This window comes from Danio rerio, chromosome 6 (genome assembly GCF_049306965.1).
Source record: "Danio rerio strain Tuebingen ecotype United States chromosome 6, GRCz12tu, whole genome shotgun sequence".
NCBI lineage: Eukaryota > Metazoa > Chordata > Actinopteri > Cypriniformes > Danionidae > Danio > Danio rerio.
The window spans coordinates 14,200,191-14,225,063 of NC_133181.1; the positions used below are offsets into that span (position 1 = coordinate 14,200,191).

Consider the following 24,873-nt stretch of genomic DNA (forward strand, 5'->3'; position numbering starts at 1 on the left):
GAATGTTTTTAGTTGCTATATGTAAACGGAATTCAAAAATAAATACATTTTTAACTTGCAAATACAAGTTTACAGCATACAATTGTGAGTTCCAAACTCTAGTTCTACTTATTTAGGGAGGAAAGTTAAAGAGATAAACTCACAACTGTGCACATCTATAAGATAGAGCTGTCTTCTAGATTAAAGTGCGTGTTGTTTAGTCTACATTCTTATGTTGTTGATTTTGTTGTGTGTGTGTACTCAGTTGGTAGGAGTCACGCTGCCGTATGACACACTGGATGAGGTAAGGAGAAGGCTGGCTGAGGTTTCTCCTAACCTGGTGAGATACGATGATGTAGAGGAAGCCAATTATTTCAAACAGGCCCATGAGCTTTCAAATGTAAGTGTTTTTTCCCTACTCCAAGTACAAAATTAGTTTGAAATCTGAACTATTTGAACAGATCAGTAATGTCTTTCTTTCTCGTCAGGCTGTGAATCAGTCATTGCTTGCAGCTCCTCTTGTCCCTCCTCAGCTCACAGTAAAGGATTTCTACATGACAGGTAGAGAAACAAATATATTCATTTAATTATTATTATTCTTAAATGCAAGATGTAATCCTGTAAGCAAAATGTATGTCTTTCAACTTATTTATTTTGTCTTTGTTTGTCTTCCACCACAGACCCCATCAGCAGAGCTTCTCCGACAATGGCCAAGTGTGTGAAAGCTGTGACGGAGGGAGCAGCAGCGGTTGATGAGCCCTCAATTTGTTAAAAACCTTTCAGGCATACCGATCTGTCCGTAGTACTACGCACAAAAGTAGTCTTCGTCACGTACATGAACGAACACAAACCTCTGTTTCTGCTTACTCAGCTCTCTGTGTTCTTGCACGGGCTGCACAAGAGCCTAATTAAAACGTGCTCATATTTAAATAGGCTTTGAACGGTGTTGTAAAGTTTTCATTCCCACGATGAATCTGAATGAGGTCTGCTTTGTTTTGGAAAGCTCTTATTATGATGAATAAAAATAAAATGTATTATATCAATATACTATTGTCGCCATTTACATCGCTGGGTATTCATAGTACATGCGCAGTGGAAAATCTGTTTATTTGGAGGCTAGAATGGAAATGTGAGGAGAAAATGCGTTCTATTAAATGTACTCATCCTGAAGTGGTTGCAAAGCTTTATTAGTTTCTTTATTCTGTTGAACACAAAAGAAGATATGTATAACAGCTAAAAAACTGTAACCATTTACTTCCATTTCTTGGCTATTCTAAGTTAATGGCTACAGCCTTCATCAACACATCTTATTTTGTGTTCAACAGGTGAATTTAGCAGATTTGGAACAATTAAAGAGTGAGTAAATGAGTTTTTGGGTGAACTATCCCTTTATAGGTACAAGTGCAGTGTAATGCAGAGAACAAACTGTAGTTGTTAGATTATTTTTAATTCATTATATTTTCCTAAATGGCAAATGAATGGATTTATCATGATTTTGTTTTTAACTCTAGGGCATGTAAACATTTGATTATTAATAATGTCAAACACTTTTGCATACAATTCTTCTGCAACTGTATTAAGATCATGCTGACATCACTGAAGTGGATTGATAGGGGGCAACCTTTAGACACACTTCGAAATCTCTTTGCACCCACTCTCACCTGCCTTAGAGGTTTTATCTGGAGCTTTGTCGTCTTGCTAACAGTTTGTTGAAATAGCAGCGATATAAATTTTGACACAAACTAATGTTATCTTGGCACGTGAGATTGCAGTGAATTTGAAGTTGGTGATGTCATTCCAGGCATGGATGAGACGCGTAAGAGGAGGCTGTCGGAAAAGACTTTGGGGGAGATCCCTCAAACTTAAAATCAATGTGTGCGGCTTAAATAAAACTTCTCGCCGGCCTGAACACTTTAGACAGACAGACAGTCAAATGTTCAATCTGTATTGTGTGTTTGCGAGGTCTGTCATCTTTCTTAAAGCCGACAATGAACATACAAAGTTGAATTCCAAAATGGTTGCAGAGGTTGTTGTTGCACTGTCGGCTGTTGTCATGTCCCCCCAGTGCCTGTAGTTGTGCTGTAAGAAGCCTCGCATCCGATGACTAAACCAACACCCCCTTCTCCTTGTGTACGGCTAGTTTTAGTTCAATAATCGACAAAGATGTGCCTGTAGGATTCGTATAAAATTAAATGCATGCGTTAAAAAGTAATTCCGCTAGCGGAGAGTGGATAGGTAGAGGCTGAATAGCCCCGTTGAGAGCAGTAGCCGTCGACCGTATGAAAAGATCAGCGTAGCTTGTTTAGCACAGGCCGCAGCGACCGAAGGCTGAGCGGCTGCCGGGAAGCATCGGACTCAAGTGAAGGCGGAAGCCCGCTTATCGCGCACTGGAAGGCGGGTGCCTCGTTACTCGACTCGGGGGGATTCGGAAGGTTTCAGAGGCCAACGGTAACTACGAATTACGCACAAATAAAGGAACATTTGTTGACAAAATGTGTATCGGAAACCGGTTTTTCTTGTAATATTATTACAACGCAAATGCGCGAAAGTACTCCGAATTAAAGACCCTCGAAACTTTCAAACGTCTCCGGTAGTCGACGAGGCGTACGGGTATTATTGCTTATTATCGGTCCCGAGCGGCTTAGCCACTTAAATAAGTACTCCGACAAACGTTACAAAGTTTCAAAATACGGCCGAAATGTTTCTACGTCGCAACAAAGAATAGCATTCTTCCGCTTTACATTTTTTGACCGTATCTTTCCGTTAAAAGAATCAAAAGTGTTACTTCGGCGCTACACCCAACTTGCTCAATCCTTGCCTCAAAAGTAACTGATAGTGCTGCCCAAGTACATGATAGAGTAGGAGGCGGGTTGTCCACCGTCCCCTTGCGTTTTCAAAGTTGCTTTGCATGTCAAACGTATTGTACTCTGCCCAAACTCTTTTATGAGCCATCGTTTTATGATTTAGTGCTTCACCTGCTAAAAGCTCTGCTTACACCAGCTGTTTTTAAAGTGTCATTGATTGCTTAAAACAGGGGTTACTTTCCCGTCTTCCTGTCACTTTAATATTTAATGATTTGAGCTGTTTATGCCGAGTAACCTACACACTGCATGCTTTTAGGGGTGCTTTGAAACGCAGAGTTCAGATTTGTTAAATGTCGGAGGTGATTAAAATGAAAGCTCTTTTTAAATTGAATGTCACTTGACGTGGATAAGCAAGTGTGTAATTTTTATGTTCATGGTTTTATAGCTGGTCGACTTTGATTATAGAGACATAACCTTTATGGTTTTGTATACATTAGTAAGTGCTATTCAAGATCTGAGAGCTTTGATTTACTTGCTCTCTAAATGTCAACTAGCTATCATTATGTGTCTGTGTAAAGTATATCCCTGCTGAAAAATCCAGCTTAAACCAGCCTAGACTGGTTGGCTGGTTTTAGCTGGTTGACTAGCCTAGTTTTTGAGGGGTTTTGGCCAACGAGCCTGGTCTTAGCTGGTCAGGCTGGAAAATGGCCAGCTAAATCCAGCTTAAACCAGGCTGGCCATATAGACATAGACATAGCTGGTTTTGGCTGGGCTCTCAGCATGGCAAGGCTGGTCAAGCTGGTTTTAGCTGGTCATCTCTCAGCCTGACCAGCTAAGACCAGGCTGGAAATGGCCAAAACCCCTCTAAAACCAGCCTGGTCGACCAACTTAAACTAGCCTACCAGCCTAGGCTGGTTTAAGCTGTTTTTTTTTTAGTAGGGACAGTTTAGCCGAACTTCAGGATCAAGCTGGAGGATCAAGCTGGAGTTTCCTGCAATTGAGTTTAATAAAATGGATCATGTAAATTCTGGTATACACTACATGGTTTTCAAACACTAAATTTAATTTAAAGTGTAGATATCACATACCTTTTGATTTTGTGAATAGTTAGAGAAACAAAGGGCACCATACGCTAAAGGAACGTTCACAGAAAGGAATATAGTTATTATAATAAAATTTTTATATAATTGGCGTCAGATTTGGAATGATCTCTTTCTCCAGTTGATTAACATAGACAGTCAGTCAGAATCCATATTGTTTTATAGAACTGATGTCCAAATTGCACAGTGTGTGTATAATAAACTGAACAATATTAAAAGTAGTAAGTTATTTTTGACTCAGAATCTTGTATGGAAAAGCATTATTTTAAAAATTAACTCAAATCAATTAAAAATACTTTGAATTATATTAAAAATACTTTTGAATACTAATCATTCATGATGCGAAGCTTGAAATATGGGGTCAGCACCCATCATACATATATATTGGTGGACCTTTTGTAAATTACTCACGTTTTTGTCATAATTGTGTCTCATTCACAAGCCGTTAATTCCTCAGCTGATGTTCCGGAGAGTTCCAGCCCTGGGATGTATGAAGGCAAACACATCCACTACTCGGAGGTGGACCACAAGCCTCTGTGCTCATACAGTCCTAAGCTCTGCAAGCAGCGCAGGCTCAACGGTTATGCTTTCTGCATCCGCCATGTGCTCGAGGACCGAACTGCTCCCTTCAGGCAGTGCGAATATGTAGCCAAGTACAATAGCCAGCGCTGCACCAACCCAATACCCAAGGCTCACGAACGCAAGTAGGTTTTTGGAATAACATTTATTAAACGAAAATAATCTGCATGTTTAACCTTTGTGTGCTGTTTGGGATGTTTTCATCCACTCTGGGCGAATTTTGAGTACTAATTTGGCCGTAACTTTCTTTGTGTTTGGTGACAAATCTTTTTTTAACACATAATTTGGGAAAATGCTTAGAAAATGTACTATTTCATTATGTTTGGAGCTGTTTTTGCCCCATTGACTTCCATTATAATGACACTTTATTTACAAAGTCATGACACCCATGCAATCCGGGGCCTGTTTCAGTAAGGAGGTTCAAACAACTTGGAGTTTAAACTTGAACTCTGAGTTGATTTGCCGAGAAATTAAAAACTCTGAGTTTTCGGTTTCAGAACAGCTGATCTGAGTTAGGTCAATCAACTTTGAGTAGACCAACTCAGAGTCAAGCGTGCACACTGTGACTATAAAAAGGCATCAATAGAGCACAGATATTATGAATGACTATGGCAACATCTTATAAAAGAGATCACTATTTATTTCTCCGACTGAACTTGATCTGCTCATGCAAAGTTGTAGCAAATATGAGTGTATATATTTAAAAATGAAGCAACCATTAGTGAAACTAATTAAGCTAATTATTTATGAAAAAAGGACAAGCCTCGTACGTGACTTTGTTCTGTGTGTGACAAAAATGTAGGCAATAGCTGTGTTTCCATCAAAATACAGGCTTACATAAATTTGTGCAAATCTGGAATAACGCCTAAAAGATTCTAATAAAGCAGCGTTTTTATCCAACGAGTCAAAGAGAACACAATCGTCACTTCCTGAATTACTTGCACCAAATATCAACAGTAAAAACAGAATTTACTGCGGTAGAAGAAGCTGCGTCAATGATTTTTTATTTAATTAATGTACTTGCGCCTCAGAAGACAATTGACACACAATGAACACGTGGGGGCGTTTAAGGCCAGACGCGGAGATCTTGACACGCTCTAGACGCTCTGAGGTAATTAATATTATACACTAATACTGAAACAGTCAAGGCATTTTAGAATGACTAAAACAACATTTAAGATGTTCTACAGTGTGCTCAGTCTGCTGGTTTGTCTATTCACACACATTTTCATCATCATCTCTAACAAACCTGTTTTTAATGTACATACTGTAATTTGTTAAGTGCACTTCGTAGTTTATGCGCATCTTTTCTTATCAAAAAATAAAAGTTTATCCTACTCAGTTATGCACATGTTTTATTATATGTATTTTCAAAAGTTATGTGAATCATGACGTTTCTATCAATAATTTTTTGCACATCTCCAAAATGAGCTCTAAAATAGGTGTGTGGAAACGTAAGGCTAAGGCGAGAAATACGCTTCATCTTTAAAAAGGGGAGGAGACCGACAGAAACTCAGAGTTTAGAGAATAAAACCTGCTTCTGACCAGGTTAGATTCACAGAGTAAGTTACCACAGTAACTGACTCTGAGTTAAAGTTACCTTTCTTTCAGAAACAGGCTTGACTTACCCTGATTTCTTGAGTTTAACAAACCTGCCATTTTGAAACGGAAAACCCAGAGTCTTACTACTCAGAGTTTTCACTTAACCTCCTTTCTGAAACAGGCCCCTGGTGTCATGTTGACGTCTTTTGCCTGCTGGGTGTTTAAGGCTGTTTCGGTCATCATACAGTAAACATCAGTCGTCTTTTCATCAGTGACATGCATCTAAACAGTCTCTAGGTCAATGCATGTAAAGATTTTGGACATCTTCTTGGACACTTTTATGTGTATGATCTGCTGTTTTACATCATAGAACACAGAAACGTTTTTGCACAGGTCTATCTAAAGGGTTGTTGCTACCAACTGATGATCAACAGTAAAAATTACACATTTGACCTCTTCCCAACAGGGAAAACCAGCAACAATCAAGAATGCATGATTAGGTCACGGCGATTTGGCCTAAAATTTAAATCTTGATTAATTGAACATTTTAACTCGATTACGATTAATAAGCAATTATTTTATTTACTCAATTTCCTTTTTACATAGTTCCGTGGCAAGTTTTGTACAGTAAATATGCTCACATTTTACAAGAGAGAGATTTTTGAATGTAGGGTGCATTACTTGATTTTAAAATTTACACACTATCCACTATCTGTGATTATTTATTGAATATCAACGCTGAACATCTGAAATTAAAACACACACTGCCTAAAACGCAGCTCTCTGCACAGCCCATCGTCGTCACCGCTACCAAACCGCCCTATCACAAAGCTTGTGTCGTTGTGACGTGCAAGTACATTTTTTGTGAGGTGCGTGGGTATGCGAAGCCTTCGCCGGACTGTACACGAGCCCTTGGCAGAAGGGTAAATCATAATATAATAAGTATTATTCGGGCTTGACAGAGCTGGGTCAAATGATTTCACACACGGTAAGGAAAGTAATTGTAAAGATATACCTGAAAAAATTTGATTGATTATAGGTTCTGAATGTCGATTTTGATTACTTTTCGATTAGTCGCTCAGTCTTATGCATGATTATATGCTATCATGCCTTTGCAATCAAAAAATGTCATTATAATGAAAGTCAATGGGGCAAAAACAGCCACAAGCATAAGAAAGATTAGACATTAACATTAAACATTAGAAAATTTGTGGGCAGAGTTGAAAAAGCTTGTGTGAGAAAGACAGCAAACAAATCAGACTCAGTTACACCAGTTTTGTCCGGAGGAATGGGCCAACATTCCTTCAAACTACTGTGAGAAGCCTGTGGAAGGATACCAAAAACATTTGACCAAAGTTACACAGTTTAAAAGCAAAGCAAAAAAAAATACCAAAGAAATGAACTTTTGACTGTCTAGAAATTAATTAAAAATTCTCAAAAAAATCTTTCATTATTAATCAAAAATCATTATTCTGGCATTTAACAAATGTAAATCATTTAAGTAATCCTAACAGACCTAAAATAGTAAATGTTTAGTATAATTTAACATCAGATATTTGTATATTTGATATCTGTAGTTATGCATCTACAGTTCCTAAAAGCACATTACTGGCACATCCTGGATCTGTTTTTTCACTCGTATTTATTCTTTTTTTTTTGTATTATAGAAATATCAGATTAAGTTTCGGTATCTGTAGATACTCAAATCAAATGACTCAGACTCAAGGGCAAAAAAATCTGATCGGGACATCCCTAGTTAAAAGGATACTAAAAGCAGTGTATTTGTCTTTCAGGTATTGTAATAGTCACCTTCAGGTTATGGGTGTCCTTCCCAAGAAGGAGCGAAAGAAGAAACAAGATACCATCGAGTCTCTGGCCCTCAATATCACTGTTCCATCCTTGGCTCTGAAGACCCACAACGGACTTGAGATTTTACCTCCATCCCCTCCACCTGCCCTGGTTTGTCTACTTCCCTCAGATCCCTTTGCTTTTTACAAGGAAGAAAAAATGTTCAAATCAAGTGGCGCATTCCTGAAGAAACCTCAAGAAACTCTGAACCATAAACAGAAGCAGCAAGATCACAGCGTGGACGCAAACCACCTCAGAACTTCCTCTCTTCCTTCAACCCTTTCACATTCTTGTCTCCCTCCTCTTTTAACTGGAAGAGCCACACAAACACCCATAAACCCCTCCTCCCCCCGCGCAGCAACTCCTACAGTTCGTTCAGGTTCATTATTCAAAACCTCATCAAGTCTTCAGGACACCCATCAGGGCTCGAAAGATTCAACTGATAACAAGATTAAACTGGACCTTAATCATGCTTTTGACAAAAAGGTTGTCCCTGCAGCTTCAGGGATGGCACCATGTTGCGATGACACACAAAGTCGATTAATCAAAAAATGCACTGTTGCCATGCAACAGCAAGCTCCGTGTTTAAAGAAGTTACATAGATTGATGGACCAACACAAGGGGAGGTTTCAAGACCTGAACTCACATTTAGGTAAGCAACTGTGGCCTGAGACTTTGACATTTAAAGGGTAATTTGGATTGAATTGTTTTCGTGACAAAACGCAGCTTGTGTTCCAGGGCTTGACTGGTCAGAAGACAGCGAGGAGGAAGATGGCGACTGGAAACTAGTGTCATATCAGTGCCAGAGACTACAAGAGAAGCGCTCTGAGGAAAGGTACATTCCATACTCCACTGCCAAACACATTATAATAGATGTCTTTGTTTTCAGGAGGTGATGATACACTTAAAGGGATAGTTCTGTCATCATTTACTCACACTTCACTTGAAAAATGTTGGAAACTGGTATCCATTGACTTTCATGGTATTTGTTTTTATTACTATGGAAGCCAACGATTACCGGTTTCAACAGTTTTCAGCTTTGGAACCACTTGACACTTCACACACAGTTTTAAAGACAATTGTTAAGGCTAGTTCTAAACTGAACTGCATGTCTAAGATATTGACATAAAGTTGAAGTCAGAATTATTAGCCCCTTTGAAATTTTCTTTTCTTTTTAAAATATTTTCCAAATGATGTTTAACAGAGCAAGGAATTTTTCACAGTATGTCTGATAATAATTTTTCTTCTGAAGATAATCTTATTTGTTTAATTCGGCTAGAATAAAAGCAGTTTTAAATAATTAAAAAAAAAAAATTTTTTTTCGATAGTCTACAGAACAAACCATGGTTATACAATAACTTGCCTAATTACCCTAACCTGCCTAGTTATCCTAATTAACCTAGTTAAGCCTTTAAATGTCACTTTAAGCTGTATAGAAGTGTCTTGAAAAATATCTAGTAAAATATTATTTACTGTCATCATGGCAAAGCTAAAATAAATCAGTTATTAGAAATGAGTTATTCAAACTATTATTTTATGAATGTGTTGAAAAAATCTTCATTAAATCTTCATTAAACAGAATTAAGGGAAAAAAATAAACGAGGGGCTAATAATTTAGGAGGGCTAATAATTCTGACTTCGACTGTATGTTAAATCATGTCTGAGCGATTGTTTTGTGTTGAGTTTTCTGAATTATTTTTCATAAAGTGGTTCCAAACTTATGAGTTTTTTCCTCAAATGAACACAAAACAAGATATTCTGAAGAATGTTGGAGAAAAGCAGCCACTGACATGCATAGTAGGAACAAAAAATATAATGAAAGTCAATGGCTGTTTTATTCCAACATTCTCCAGTGTCTCTTCCTTTGCATTCAACAGAAAAAAGAACTGTAACAAGTTTGGAACAAGTGGAAGTAAACGATGACAGATCTCTTTATATAAATGCAAGGCCCGGCCACCAACATGCTTGTTTATTGAATTTTATGTTTTCAAATTTCTGGAATGCCCTGAATCCTTATTTCCCCTCTTCAACACTCCAATTGATTTAAAAAAAAACTGATCTGATGATTTCTCTTTCCTTTCTGACATTGGTAGCCGGTCCCGGGCTGAGCGTTTGGCAGGCTTCTGCTCGTACCTGAGACAGAAACACATGCACCTTTGCAGGGAGCAGAGGGGCTTCAGGAGGGAGAGGAGATCTCAGCATGCTCTTCGTAAAGCCCTAGTGCAGGCAGCAAGAGAAGAACCTCACCAAACCGCACAGCTTATTCAGGAACAACATCAAGTGACCTCCGCACCCTCCAGGTAACCATCACAAACACATGTACATTAGGGATGAAACAATACACAAAGACGGATTTAACAAAAGGACTATTGATATAATGCATTGATGTAATATTTGTAAAATAAAGATGTCAAAACTGTAAAATTGTAAATAAAATTAATAGTTATAAACAAAACAGTATTACAACAAACCGTGCTACTGGATTTATTTTTGAATAGTAAATCATAGATATACTTGTGTGAAAATGTTTCCATTTTTTTATTCTCTTTTAAATGATAAAAAACTTTTTACTGACAAATGGGTAAGTTCTTGTGGTGATAAAGGATAGTTGCAAAGTTAAAAAAAAAAAGACAATTATTTCATATTTTGGGGCTGCAGTGTGATCCTTAAATCTTTAAAAGTTTTTTTATTATGTCCTCACTGTTTTTTTTTTTTTTTTCTGAATTTCTTTTTTTTACGTTGTTTTTTATATGCATTTGCACAAAACTGAAAAGACAGTTAACAACAACAAAAAATATACAAACATCTCCAACACTACTTTCCCTTTTGTGGCTTTATCAGAAGATATATATATAAAAATTAACAGTTATGTGCAACTGGGGAAGCTTATCACTTTTTTCCTATTTAAAATATTTGTACCTCAGAGCACTCTGACAAAACACAGTAAGGGCACACTCACACTATGTACCTTTTGTCTTGAACCGAACCGAAGCACTCTTGTCCCCCTTCCTATCTCCCCCAATGGCCCGCACTCGCATGCATTCAGGCCTGAGCACGCTTATGTCATCGATGATGCGCTGTTCAGTAAGAAGTGCTCTCGCTCAGAACAGTGGAGATTTCTTTAGTTATATTGTTTTAGTCATTTGATATGCAGTGACACAGTCAAATATTTCACCAAACAGATCAGCCAATTTTGACACTCATAAACAACTATAAAGTCCTCTCACTGCAGGAATTAGGAGGTTTGCTAAAGGTGCAGTGAGGGGTTTGCGTCTTTAATAATCTATGACAGTTTGCATTAATTGAACAGTAAGAATGATTAATAAATTCATCTGAAACAGTCCCATAAAAGTCACGTCTCGTCTTCAGTTTCGGGCTTTGCACTTACACTACAAGCGTACCACGCCTGAGCCCAAGTAAACCGTGCTCTGGCACACCTCTTTCAACCCCGCCATGGCGGGCCAACTGAACCCGAATCAGAGCACTCACACTTCTCAAACGATTCGGGAAACGGGCCTGGGCACGGTGTGAGTAAGCCCTAAAGCCTAGTTCACACTACAGGATTTTAAGCCTGATTTGAGCCCGATTTGGAAGATAACAAGCTTGCCGACGGATCGGGCTGTGATCGGGAAGAAATTTGCAGGTGCTCGGCGCTCGCCAGTTTTTATGTGTGAACTACTGAACTACACATCAACGAGGCTAGCTGACGCGTCGCCAACACCTCGCAGATGGAAATCCAATATTTAGCATGCTGAATATTTCAGAGCAGTCGGCCGACTCAACCCTACGTGTGGTCAGATGTAGTGACGAGCTGCAGCCAATGAGAGAGCAAATCAGCATGATCTGAATGCCTGTGTGCTCAGGAGCTCAGCAGAAACATCTGTGATTGGTCAGAATGGTGCACTCGCTTCATTCTGCGTTAACACAGACATGAGAGCAGGATATATTAACAGTGAAACTAGAATTCTGTAACTATTAGAATTACCATACTGCTCATTCTGACCGTTCTCATATAAAACGCCATATTGTCATAACATATTTACATTCAAAGCTATTATTGAGATATTAAAATTAAGCTTTGAATGTCTGGCATCATATTTAATGACACCATTACCCTCAAAATATAATCTTTTTTGGTAATACAGCCTATAAATATGTGGTTAACATACTAGAACATGCAAAGGTCTTAGCTCCTGTTTAAAAGTGAAAATGAAAGCCATTTCGCAGCACGGAATATGCTGTTTTGAAGGATATCTGAAGTAAATTGATGTTTTTGCCATCAGAAAGTTTTGTTTATGTTAGCAGGAAGTTGCTAGGCAAAAAAATACACACATATTTAAAGTCACAGCGAAAAGTATCAGACATGGATGCAGTCATTTTGACCAATATAGTAATTTAAGGCAGAAATGCTCAGTTCTTTACTGTTTTGTAATAAAAAATAAATTAAAAAAAACAATGTCAGAAAGAAATACACTGATAGTTAGAAAATGCCAGGGTGGTATAGATATGTTAGTTTTATTTCAAAGAGTTATACAATTACAAAAATTAAAAACTCTGTGTATTTATCCACTCGAACCTTGCAGATGAGTGATTGATCCGCTGATGCATCAGCTGATTTGACATGTTTTTAAATGCTTCCTCGAATGCTTGAAACGCTGTCAGTGATGTAATCAGCACACAAGCAGCCAATAGTGTTCAGCTTTTTCTGACGACCCTCGAAATTTCATTGGCTGTGGTTTGGTAGCTTGAATGAGCTGTTGGGGAATGAGTTGTTGTCAGATCATGTAGTGTGTGACCCCCCTCTTGTGGATCATTCACGTAGTGTCTGTAGTGTGAAGACCACAGCGATTAAAAGACACAAAGTCAAGTCATGTAGTGTGAACGGCACAGCGATCTGTTGATGTTTAAAATCCTGTAGTGTGAACTAGGCTTAACAGTCATCATGCTATATTGTAGTCGGATGTTTAGAATGGAATACAATCATGTGAGAATTCTAGGAGGTCATTTAATCAAATTATTTTGATTATGGATTCAAGAGTTCACATATTGCATGATAACAATAGCAGGTTTGGCATGCTGTCCCGGGAGAGAACACTGAGCTTGGAAATAATTGAGCTAAGGTCAATGAGCATGTGAGAGGGTACGAGATCAGAAAGTTCTAGAGAGCTCCTTCTGGTTAAAGAGGAAAGGAGGAGATGGGGTGGATGGGGGGATTCTTGTAAAAAGCGAAGATGAGGGAGTAATGTTAGTTGGGCTATTTATAGTGAGTTTGGAACGATCCGTTTGGCTTACTAATGATTACAGATGACAGACCAGCGGCGATCAATCACATCATGTGCTGCTCTCGAAATTAGTTTGTGAAACTTCACTTAAAACAATGTTTCAGATGATTTGCATTGATACTGATCTGCTGGTTAGTCAAGATATTCTGCTGCACCTTTCAGTTCTTTTGTTGTGTATAACGTAATCTGTAATGTTTTTTCATGATCGTTTAGGCTTTCTTATTGGACAAAAAATGATACATTAATTTAATGGCCATTTTCAGTTGTATGTGCATCTTGCCAATTCTTTAAATCTGTATTTTATAAAATCCCAAAACCAACTTAAATATTTGTGGATGAAAACAGCCAATGTCATTGAAAAAGGATCACATATTGCTGCAAGTTTTGCCGTATCTGCAAATATCGTCTTACGGAGAGATTCAATATCAGACCGTATTGTGATGAAACATCAGATTTACACTTGTGACGTAGCATTCACAATGGCATTTATTAAAGTTTTCCTGTTGCAGTAATTGTTTCCCTATATGTGTATTTCTTCCACAGCACTGCAGTATCGTTGGCTGGAGATGACTCAGGGTTGTGTCAGGCTGTTGTGAAAGGCGAAAACTGCAGAAACTCAGCCTTACCATTCACCAGGCACTGCTTTCAACGTATCCTCTCAAAACTTATAGAGTCAACGCTCAACTTAAATGTGCACAAAACTCTTACAGATTTGACTGTTCTTCTGCATTCAGAATATGAAATTTGCTGTATCCCATTTCACATTACATTCTCAAAGTATGTACTTATTTGTGAAGTAAACGAACATACTTTTGAGTGTGTAACAGAACTTCGGGCCATACTACTTCCTCATTAACCATTTTGATACTTAGTTAAGGGACCTGTCAATCATCTCGACACATCATCCACATTTCTTTCATATTTCATTACCTACCATTTTGGAGATACAGCAGCAGGTTAATCTGCCATTCACAAGTCTTTCATGCAAAGAAATCTCCTTAGGTCTTTGGATAGTTATTCATATAGTAGTTACTCCAAACACATCTTTATACAAGTTCACATTGTTGTTGCCGACGAAATATATCACTGAAAACGTGATTTAAAGATTTTCCAGTTGGCCAGATGTGAATTAGTAAACATTCTAACAAAAAATGACTGAAGTCTCTTGACGGTTGGTCTTGCTCATCCTCTGTGTTTGTAGTTTGTTTACATTTTTTTTTTACCAGAGTTTGTTGTTTTAATCGAATTCGAGCCCAACGCACAATATATTATGTGCAGTTTTAGCAGTTAAGAGTACAAATGGTGAATGTTGCTAATGTTATACCCAAAAGCACTTACAAATGCCACATATAATGACGTTTTTAGTCAAAAGTTACTTCATAGCTTCAGTCGAGTAGCTTCCTTCTGTGAAATGTCTTCTCACACAGAATAAAGCACGCAACATATTTCTATAATAGCAGTGACAGAAGCATTGCATCATTACATATATTGTTAACAGAAAAAAATTATTAAATAAGAACTTTAGAGTTTAGATGCAAAAACTTCTAAATGCTGTCTGAAATTTTCTTCTAAAATTAACATTTTTATCAGGCTCCTGTGTGTAGGTTCAGTAATTTCACTTTAATGGCAAAGGATAAGTCATTTTCATGGTCTTTAAAGTGAAATAACACAACATATACAAAGAAGGCTGAGAAAATTGTTAATTTTCAATGGAAATTTCCGACAGTACGGAGGTTTTTGCATCTGATCTCTTTATATGTCGTCGTGGTCATGTGTTTATTAATTCCGCTGAGTCAAATAAAAGCAGTTATATCTTTTATTTATCCTATGCTTTAAAGATTTACCAGTATTTCCTGGGTTTTTTCAAGGCATATTTGGTTTTTCTGCATAACTTAAGAGCGCCCTCTGGCCTTTTGGAGTAAATTTACTACTGATCACATCAATTCAATTCAATTCAGCTTTATTTGTATAGCGCTTTTACAATGTAGATTGTGTCAAAGCAGCTTCGCATAAATGGTCATAGTAACTGGAACAGTGTGGTTCAGTTTTTAATGTTTAAGTTCAGTTCAGTTTAGCTCAGTTCAGTGTGATTTAATCATTACTGAGAGTTTAAACACTGAAGAGCAAATTCATCGATGCGTAGCTCTACCAATCCTGAACCATGCGAGCCAGTGGCGACAGCGGAGAGGGAAAAAAAACTTCACCTGATGGGAGTGAAGAAAAAAAACCTTGAGAGAACCAGACTCAGTTGGGCACGACCATTTTAATTTAACATCACCGTACTTTCCTTACATGATGTGCAAGCCAAACACAAATTTAACTAAACAACAATTGCAATTATATACTAATATATCATTGTGCCCTACAATTTAGGTTGGATAGTATCTGAATTGGGATGCAGGATTTTATTTATTTATTTTTTTTTAATAAAGGTGCTGTATGTAAAGTTTTTGACTCTTCTAAAACATAAAATAATATGTTTGCAGATATTTAAGAAACATGTTAAGTGAACATTCTTGTTTATCTGAAAAACAATGCTAAAGTCAGATATTCTGTTTTGAAAATGTGCATTCCCTGCTGGAATGTCTGTCTTTCTTTTAGTCCTTTTAACCTGCCCAATGCCAGTTTAGCCAATTATATTTCAGCACCCCGGGTTGTCTTGGTGGAAAATCGCATATTTTATTCATTCAGTCAGAAAGGGTCTCAACGCCCAAAACCAAAAATTCGACCTCTCTTGGAGAGTAGCAGCCCCGAAATGAGATGCAGATTCAGAGTTCCACATGAGTTAATAATGAGCAAATAATATAAATATTAAACATTAGATGAGCAGGTTACCTTGTAACCCTGTGTCCTAACAACACAATACATGATAAAATGTGCAGGGATAAGCAATTTGGCTGTTTGCACCAGACAAAACACGATAGAAATTTAAATACAGCCATTCAAAAGCACAGAATAGTGCGCTTACTGCACTCCAACAAAATGGTAAGATTTATAGTCTAATTAATTCATATTAAACCTTCTTAACGTTATTAAATGAACATGCTAAATCACTGATATGTGTAGGCTTGCACTGAGTCACAGTTTTAAACTTCAATTTCAAATAGTTGATTTCATTTTCAAGATCTAAGGTGAACTATCTGCTGCTGCCTTCAGTTGTATGGCAATAATTGTGCCAAGTGAACACTGAATAAAGCACATGAGGTGTACATAGTTATCAGGTACAAAATTTTCTGTTGGTTAGCTGCAAGAAACAAAGCCGTTTCTAAAATATAAAATTCAGGTGTTGGTTAGGATAAAAACTCTCTTTAATATGAAAATATTTTGTCTATCGCGTACTGTTGCTTTCATCTTGAACATGATTTAAATCAGCCTTAAATCAGCCTTAAGACTCGATAGTCAGGCTAGCTTCTGTTGATGTCATCAATCTGGCAACCTGCCCTTGTATGTGTTTAGAATCAGGAGTGCAATACCTAGTTCAACCACTGGATGTCAAACTTCCACACTGCACCTTTAATAATCTGAAGCTGATAGGATGCTGGTTGAAACACACCAAGCCAAATTTAGCCAATCGTTTTGGTTTTGGATGAATTTCGAATTTCCGCATCCAGCGCAGAGCCTCAGCAATTTAAAGAGGCTGGGTTGAATAATGTGACTTTTAAACGTTTTACGATTCTCTCCATTCCCTGCATAGTGTCCTTAATGCCTCCCTGTAGATATCCTTCAGAACCGTTCTCAGCAGCTGTTCTCAAGCTGTACGGCTCGCTTTGCAGATGGAGCTCAGTGTTCCATCCCAGTCTTTGACATCACACACCAGACGCCGCTCTGTGATGAGCATGCCAAGAAAATGGTGAGGGAAATAAATAAAAAAAACCTTTGTTGCATAAGAAACATTTGCTGATGACGCATGTAACCATGACGCTACTTTACAGGACAATTTCCTCCGAGGTGACATCAGCCGGAGAACGTACCACCACCACCAGCAGATCCAGCGGCACAGGCCACTGAAGAAAGCCAAGCCTCCAGCACTCAGTAAGAAGCATAAGAAGAAAGGCAAGAGAGGAACACAGAGGCGCCCTCAGAAACCCATCCCTCCCGCTCTGCCCCAGGGTAATCTGGCATTGCCTTCTATCCTGTGCCTGCCCAGTCAGCCCTCTGGCATAAGGTGAGTGCCCAGTGTGTTTGCATCTGTGGGTGTGTTTAAGGGCTCATTCAAACTGAAAAAAGTAGAGCACGAAGGTATCCAGATATAGCCACTGAATGCCTGTGAACGTAAACTTGTAATGCATGTCCCACCTCCGACTTTTTCTGATTGGTCTACTGCTTTGGAACTGACATTGATGTACAGTTCTCTTAACTTGACACGTCATCTAAAAAACGCACGCCATGAGCGTAATCGTGATGTACGTTCATCAGCTGCATGTTTACATTGAAAATCAATGGATTGGAAAAAGGCATTCTGTATGAATGTAAACGCACTCATTGTCTGCTTGTGTTTTTTCAGGAGCCCTTTAACACCTGATTTAAGTGCGGATGAATTTCCGGATGACATCACCAATGACATCAGTGACATTCCACACGATCTGGAGTTGAATCAGGAGGATTTCTCTGATGTTCTTCCTCGACTCCCTGATGACCTGCAGGACTTTGATCTTTTTGAAGGTAAGATTTGGAGCAGGGTATCAATATGGGCCTAATAGTCACATAATAGAAAAATATTTACAGTTTAAAAGAGGTATTTTATAACATTGTAAATGTCTAGTAGTTTTGATGTGTTTAATGGCCCAATCTCAATTCTATTTGTTCCTCTACCTCTTTCCCTTGGCTCTTGAAACAGAGTGTGAAGGGGAAGGGCTTCAAATTTTACCCCTAAGAATTGGGACAGCACTACAACACCTGCACACGTCATCACATGTCATCACGATCTAAAAATTCATAATAATGACAAAAATGCTAATGTGTGCATCTCTCGACTTCCATGTGCAGCCATGCTGCCGCTGTAGATGGTGCGTTCTGGAAAATGTTCGTACTCCTTGGTTTCGAGTGTGGTCCTGAAAGAATTCAGTTTCGAGGGCTAAAGCCTCCTTTCCACTGCACACGACAAGAGACAGACCGGAAGTCATTCATTTCCAATGGAGAGTAGTCTGGGAACTGCATGGCCTTCCGATCACCTCCGTATGCGGAAAATTCGGATCTGAGCTGCGGATCCGTTGAAATATTTGAACTTCTGCGACTAGACTGCATGCGACCGGCCGACCAGATGTAATGCATTCCAGTGTTGTAAAAGCAGGTCCATGTGCGCGAGATGAGAAATAGGAGTTTATTTGTTTTTTTTTTTTATTATAAAAAGTCTATATTAAAAAAACATTTCTGTTCATAAATGTAAGTGAGAAAGTAATAAAAATATTAGGGATGTAACGGTATCAGAATTTCACGGTACGGTAATACCTCGGTATGAATGTCACGGTACGGTATTTATTGAATCATTTACAGGAAAAAACAAAACCTATGAAAATACTCCAAAAAAGTGCCAAAAGTGTCAATGACATACAAATTAGCCATCTATCTGTAAGCTTTGAAACAGGAACTTCAATTTTAATAACAAAAAAATATTAAACCATGTAAAAAAATTAAGTTTCAATTTAGTAGTGTTGAAAACTCATCACATTCAACATTTAATCACTCACTCACTTAGATAGAGATGGGTTTAAAGGAAAATTATCATATAAATATAATCTGGTAAAAGCTGGTATCTCTGGGTATTTACAATGTCCCCTGCAACAGAAAAAAACCCTCTCATTTGGGACTGAGGTTTCTGGGACAGAGAGATATGAATTGGCCCTGGTTGACTGCAGTGGGTAACATTGTGCATTGTCTTTCCCCCACTTGAGTGGACAAACCATGAGTGAGATAGAGGTCTCATGTCTGCATCAATCTGAACAGTGTGCTGTGTTTCTGCAGTCCCCATGACTGATTATTAGTCCTATTCCCCAACTTGCAGGCACGTGCACACATAGGGTTCAACCTGTGCAGTGCACATGCCCTTTTTAGTCTTGGATAGAAAGTTCCCTTCCAAAATGATCAAAAGTGCCCCCGCGACGCGACATACCCTCCGTCCCCGCTTTACAGTACGCGCGCGACAACACAGCTGATAAGAACTCGCGCGACCACACAGCTGATAAGAACTCGCGCAACAACACGGCTATTCAGTACGCGCGCGACAACACAGCTGATAAGAACTCGCGCGACAACACCACTATTCAGTACTCGCGCGGCGACAACACCCAGCTCTTTTTGATCCCCGCTTCTAGCAGCACACTCCATTTCCGCATTACTGGATCTGTAGCGACAACAGACCGCAAGGGATTATGGCCAAGCCTGGGCAGATGGGAATTGTAGTTTCCGGTACCTCCCGTTCGCTTCATTCACCTGAGCAAATTTTCTCAGAAGACCTATAGTTTTACAGAGTCATGCGACTACGGTAATATCGAAAAAAATTAATATTGCGGTATGACGGTATTTACAATACCGTTACATCCCTAAAAAATATGTATTTTAATGTTGTCTCCACATCCTCCAATATTTTAGGGGTCTTTAAGTTTCTAGTATTCATTCATTCATTAAACCATGAAAACGCACAGAGAATAAAGGCTCTTGCTTTTGGACTCCTTTATTTCAAACTCTGTGAGAATTAGCTTCTCTCCTATGGTTCACGACAACACTGAAAATACTGTGCGGCTGCCAGAAGGGGGCGTATTCTGACAGTCGTGTCCAAATGTCATGTGCAGTGGAAAGGCGGTTTAACTAGCCCTTCCCCTTAGCCCTATGCCTTAACGCTAAAAAAAAATTGGGAAACCCCCTTCATGTGAGTGCACAAATTTAGGGGTAATGGCTGATGGGGGTAACTAGCCCTCGCCGTGGCCGTCGGTAAGGCCGACGTGCACCTCTCAAAAAAAAATGTAACTACATGTCGCAATGACGTGTAACTACATGTCGCAATGACGTGTAGCGCAAGCTCTTTGATTGGTTGGCTTGGTAGCACTGACGAGTGTGGTCAGAGGTGTAAGCCGCGCGAGCCTGATGCAGCGAGTCTTTACAAGTGTGGAGCTCCAGATGGAGACTTTTGTTTTGTGTTTACCTTATAACTAAAGTTGTTGCACGTCCACCGATTCCCGCCTCAAAATGAGCGAGCTTGAGCCACTTGTACATTAAGGAAGCGTTCAGAAAAAAACAAAACCCCAGCGAAGAAACTCGACACAGAAGAACAAACACTTACTGCCAGCTAGCGTTTCTGAAGTGTTATTCATGAAGTATAAATGCATGGCTACGTGCAAGGCTTGCGCCATGGGTCACGCTGATCGCTCGACGCAGAAGTATAAACCAGGGATTGGGCCTAATCTGTCCTTGGCAAAAAATAAATAAATAAAAAGAGTCTAGCCTTGTATGTATGCAACTTTATTTTGCAATCTATTAAAATAGTCCATCGCTGAAAGAAATAGCTTAAAGTTAATGTAGTATCCTAATTAGGTGTTCAGTAAAAAAACCATTCAACTGATTCAAGTCGGTTTTTGATTTTTTTTTTTTTTTTGCCATTTAGTCTGCTGTTTATTAATTAGACTACAATTGTTTCATTGTATGTTATCAATTGCAGTTTAGAACAATTAAAGTGTAGTTCACCCAAAAAAAAAAAAAAAAGACATATTTGATTACTTACTTTCATGTGCTATCAAACCACTTAGACATTTGTTCTATTTCAGAACACATATTAAGATATTTTAGATTAAATCCGAGAGCTCCCTCATCCTTTGTAAACAGCAACAGTCCTTAAAAAATAACAACAAAACATCCCCAAAACAGACCATATGCCTTCAATGGTTCAATCAGGAATATTATCAAGCTACAAGAATACTTTTATGAGCGCGTTAAACAAAAATAATGATTTTTATTGAAGTCTCCTCTCCTGAGAGTCAGCACATTTAAGAGCGCTGTGCTCAATATGTATGCATACAGAGTATACATATATCCACATAATGAGGGGAAGAAACCGTTGAATAAAATCATTGTTTTTGTTATGTGCGCGCACAAATGTATTCTTGTAGCTTGATAAAATTCCAGTTGAACCACTGAAGGTGCATTTTGACAGTGTTTCTAGTACATTTCTGGACTTTGAATGAGTGAGGATCATTGGAGGACGAGAGAGCTCTCAGATTTCATCTAAAATATCTTAATATGTGTTCTGAAAATAAACGAAGATCTTGGGAGTTTGGAATAATGACATGAGGGCGAGTGATTAACAGAATTAACAGAATTTGGTGGAACTGTTCCTTTAATAATTTGTGGCTAAATTGGAAACAAATATTACTTTCTTACATTTTTTTAACCTATTTTTTATCTCATTTCTCATTCTGGTCTAAATTTTCTTTTCTCGCTTCATCTATTTATAGACAGTTGATGTACAGTGTTCATTCTTCCCCAACAAGTCCAAAGACATGCGCTATTGGTGAAATGAATAAGCTAAATTGGGCCGTTGTGCATGTAAGAGTGTGTGGGTGTTTCCCAGTGTTGGGTTGCAGCTGCAAGGGTATCCGCTGTGTAAAACATATGCTGGATAAGTTGGCGGTTCATTCCACTGTGGCGACCCCTATTTAATAAAGGGACTAAGCTGAAAAGAAAATGTATGAATGATATACAGTGTTTTTTAACTGATAGTCATACTTGTTTGTTGTATAGGTAAGAACAGTGAGCTTTTGCCCACCTCCGAGGAAGCCGAGGAACTGGTTCGCGTCCTGCAGGCCATGGGCTCCTACCCAGAATCCCTTGCATGTCTAAGCGGAATGGCCGAGCTCGGTCCTGTAGAAGGAGTAGACTGTCGTAGCATGCCGGGTGGAGTGGTGGATCTACTAAGCGCGCGGCTGTCCGCTGAGACACTTTCCAGCCTGGAGCTGGACCCCAGTCTGCTCCACCCTTCTGAAGACGCTTTCCCCCCATCACCACCATCACCTCAGCCACCCCTCACTCCTCCATCCTCCGTGGGACATCTCACAGACAGCACATACACACAGAGGCAGCCTCACCTCCTGGCCAAGATGGAGGACTCTAAAGCAGATCTGGCTAATCTGCCGCTTGGCAAAGATGAAGACGTCTCTCACGGCTCTTGGGGCGTTCTCGCTCTTCCCCTCAGTGATTCCTCCCAGTTTCACAGCCTTATCGCCTCGGATGGTCTGCTGATGCCCACAGGGCTTTCAACACCCTGTCAGCCTAGTTCGGCCCTCTCTGCTTTGCCTCAAAGCAGCCAGACTCGCTCCACAACCACATCGCCGACATCCCAAACCAAGCACCTTCCTCCTTCTCCCACTGTTCAAGCACTGTGGGATCCCAGCAGACTTACAGCCGCACCGTAGTACACCGGCACCACCTTTGGACCTGGCCTGAACTTCAGGCCGAACCAATTATTTGCTATAGTCACAGTGTTCAGGGAACATGTTGCAGGTGATTTTCTTTTCGTTTATCTTTCCCAAAATGTCAGGGTCATTGTGTTCGTCTTCTCAGTCCTCCACTTCTTTTTTTTTTTCCCCCTCACAACGAAGGAACATCAAGCAATAAACTTCCTCGCCGGCTTCAAAAATAGTAGGAAAAAGCAAGCATAGTCGGATTTTAGCCATTAATCTCACTTGTATCCTTAAATGCATATTTAATATATTTATAGAGTAGCAGTCTGCACAACTAGTTTTATCGATGAGTGAACAAACGTGTGGTGAATATGTGGTTCTTGTTTAGAGGTAAAGGGCAAACACAACGGGGAAAAGGGGTCATGGTCGTATCACTATTTTGTACCCTTGTGATGGCTCGTTGTTTTTGGCAGATGGTGTTTATGTGCTTTTAGTAGCCGTTAAACTTATGGGGTCTTGCTCTGAGTGGAAGTGCCTGCCATAAAAGCTGTGTAACACCTTTTATAATCAGTGTATCGCAAATCAAGGAAAGTATACAGTTAGTTACACCTTAGAGACTTCGTAAAAATGCACAATTTCACCCCTTAAAACGATCGAAAGTGGCAGTTACTGCCTGTTTTTGACCGGTCACGCTAGTCGTTACTTTCTCACGTTACTGTAATGTTACATGAGGGTGTTAAAATTCAATTCTGAGTGTTCGATGTGTTTAGCTGGTGGCAGTTGTGGGAAATAAGCTATAGTCAGTCAGTCAATCTTGTCATGGCTTTTAAAGAGCGTAGTTAAGATGCCTTCACCCTTATGTCATGCCAAGTCTGCATTTTCATGTCCTTCACAGATGCTTTCCTACCAAAGCGGCTTCGAAGAAAGTCCACATCAGAAAATATCTATATATCAGTGTATCGAATTCAGCTAATATAATGAAATTACATTTGGGGCTTTTAAAAGAAAACAGCAACGTTAACCCTTGATTCGATGTCATTATGAAATGAATGATGATTATATGAAATTACGGTTTGGGTAGACTTGCCGTTGTACCAGATAATGCTGCTTTTACCAACAGGCATACTGACTGATGTCCTTGCACACCGAGGGTCGTCTCATATACTTTTTATACTTATTCACTGAATGTATCAAGTCAACTAAAAAGTTTATTATAACCTATTAAAATGTTATGGTCCTCTTCTTTGTTCAAGGTATTTTTATGTATCGATGCGTTTACTTTTGTTACTTAAGTGCTTGGATGTGGGTGTGTGTGTGTGTGTGTGTGTGTAGACAATGTGTAAGAGAAATTCTATTTGTTTTATTTGAAATGTGTGAATTAAAACTGCTATGACCATGACTTTGTGTGCTCTCATTATTTCGATGTGCTGTCAACAGCAATTTGCAAGTTTCGTGTTGTGACAAAGACACTGTGGTAAGGCTATATCTGGATTATGCTAATCTACGGGCAATCTAAGAAGGCCAGGCAAGAGATGATTCATTGGACGTTTGGCTGGCTCTCTAAACAGAGTATAATTGCTGACGAGAAGCTAAATCTGGAATCTTTTAATGACCGATATAATTATGGACTTGCCAATGAGAAGGTTACTTGAGAAATGCGCTGGTTCTCTCATCTGAACGGCAGAGGGCGCCAAATACAATAGGCTCCAGTCTTTTGCAATGTGAAGAATAGGGAAGGGGGTTTTCAGTCATCCTAAATCTTGAATATGTTACCTAATATTTGTGTAGTGACACATTCAGTGCAGATTATCCGTTCAAATATAAATAAAGGCTAGTTTTCGTTTGTTTGTTGAATGATTCCCTCCACCAATTTGTTTTTTAATGAAATAAGGACGAGATGGTACTTTAACTTTTCCTTTTTATTAGTTAACTATTGCAGTGTCCCAGTAAATATATTTCCATTTATCAGTTTCGACATTTAAAGAAATCAGTCATCATTGTACCTAGGAGTACTGATTTCCTGATAATCACATACAAAACAGTATGTGTCTGCAAAACAGTAAGTGCACAACTCTGCCATTTGGGATTGGGCCAGTTCCAGTGTTGCAGACGGGTGGATTTAACTAGTAATCGAGGTATGCATCCGCTTAAGGCCCCAGGAAATATGGAGCCCCCACCCCCAAAAGTACTTAGAAGATTCTATAAATAATGTATAACATAGTTATCTGTCATGTTTTCTATGGTGAGGGTCTAACAAAAAAAAAAAATTATGAAATTATTACATCCGTACAAATATTTCCCCCTCCATGGATCAGTCCAGCTCTCAAATCAGGTTTACTTTAAAAACGAA

At 39.0% G+C, this 24,873-nt stretch overlaps 3 protein-coding genes across 16 annotated transcripts in view; all 3 read left to right on the forward strand.

Moving 5' to 3' along the window:
- ndufs1 (NADH:ubiquinone oxidoreductase core subunit S1) overlaps nt 1-1,022 on the forward strand; it is a 25,436-nt gene extending 24,414 nt beyond the window's left edge. Inside the window, 3 exon segments of the mRNA NM_001007765.1 lie at nt 245-379; nt 468-540; nt 660-1,022. Of these exon segments, the coding sequence (NP_001007766.1) occupies nt 245-379; nt 468-540; nt 660-751 (300 nt within the window). The 3' untranslated portion in view covers nt 752-1,022.
- asic4b (acid-sensing (proton-gated) ion channel family member 4b) overlaps nt 1-24,873 on the forward strand; it is a 750,743-nt gene that overhangs the window by 291,749 nt on the left and 434,121 nt on the right. The window lies entirely within an intron of this gene.
- Nucleotides 734-23,922, forward strand: ino80db (INO80 complex subunit Db). Of its 14 annotated transcripts, none has more exons than XM_073953075.1 (11): nt 2,061-3,142; nt 3,720-3,813; nt 4,341-4,587; nt 7,798-8,504; nt 8,579-8,687; nt 9,946-10,152; nt 13,678-13,784; nt 16,851-16,984; nt 17,067-17,299; nt 17,639-17,796; nt 21,865-23,922. In XM_073953075.1, the coding sequence occupies exons 2-11, from the start codon at nt 3,795-3,797 to the stop codon at nt 22,533-22,535; spliced, it is 2,592 nt and encodes an 863-aa protein (XP_073809176.1). In that variant the 5' UTR covers nt 2,061-3,142; nt 3,720-3,794; the 3' UTR covers nt 22,536-23,922.

Excerpts from the sequence above, each read along its gene's own strand:
- ino80db (XM_073953074.1), top strand. Across the intron at positions 13,785-16,850 it reads CACCAGGCACTGCTTTCAAC|ATATCCTTCAGAACCGTTCT; the intron begins GTATCCTCTCAA and ends GCCTCCCTGTAG. Across the intron at positions 16,985-17,066 it reads ATGAGCATGCCAAGAAAATG|GACAATTTCCTCCGAGGTGA; the intron begins GTGAGGGAAATA and ends GCTACTTTACAG.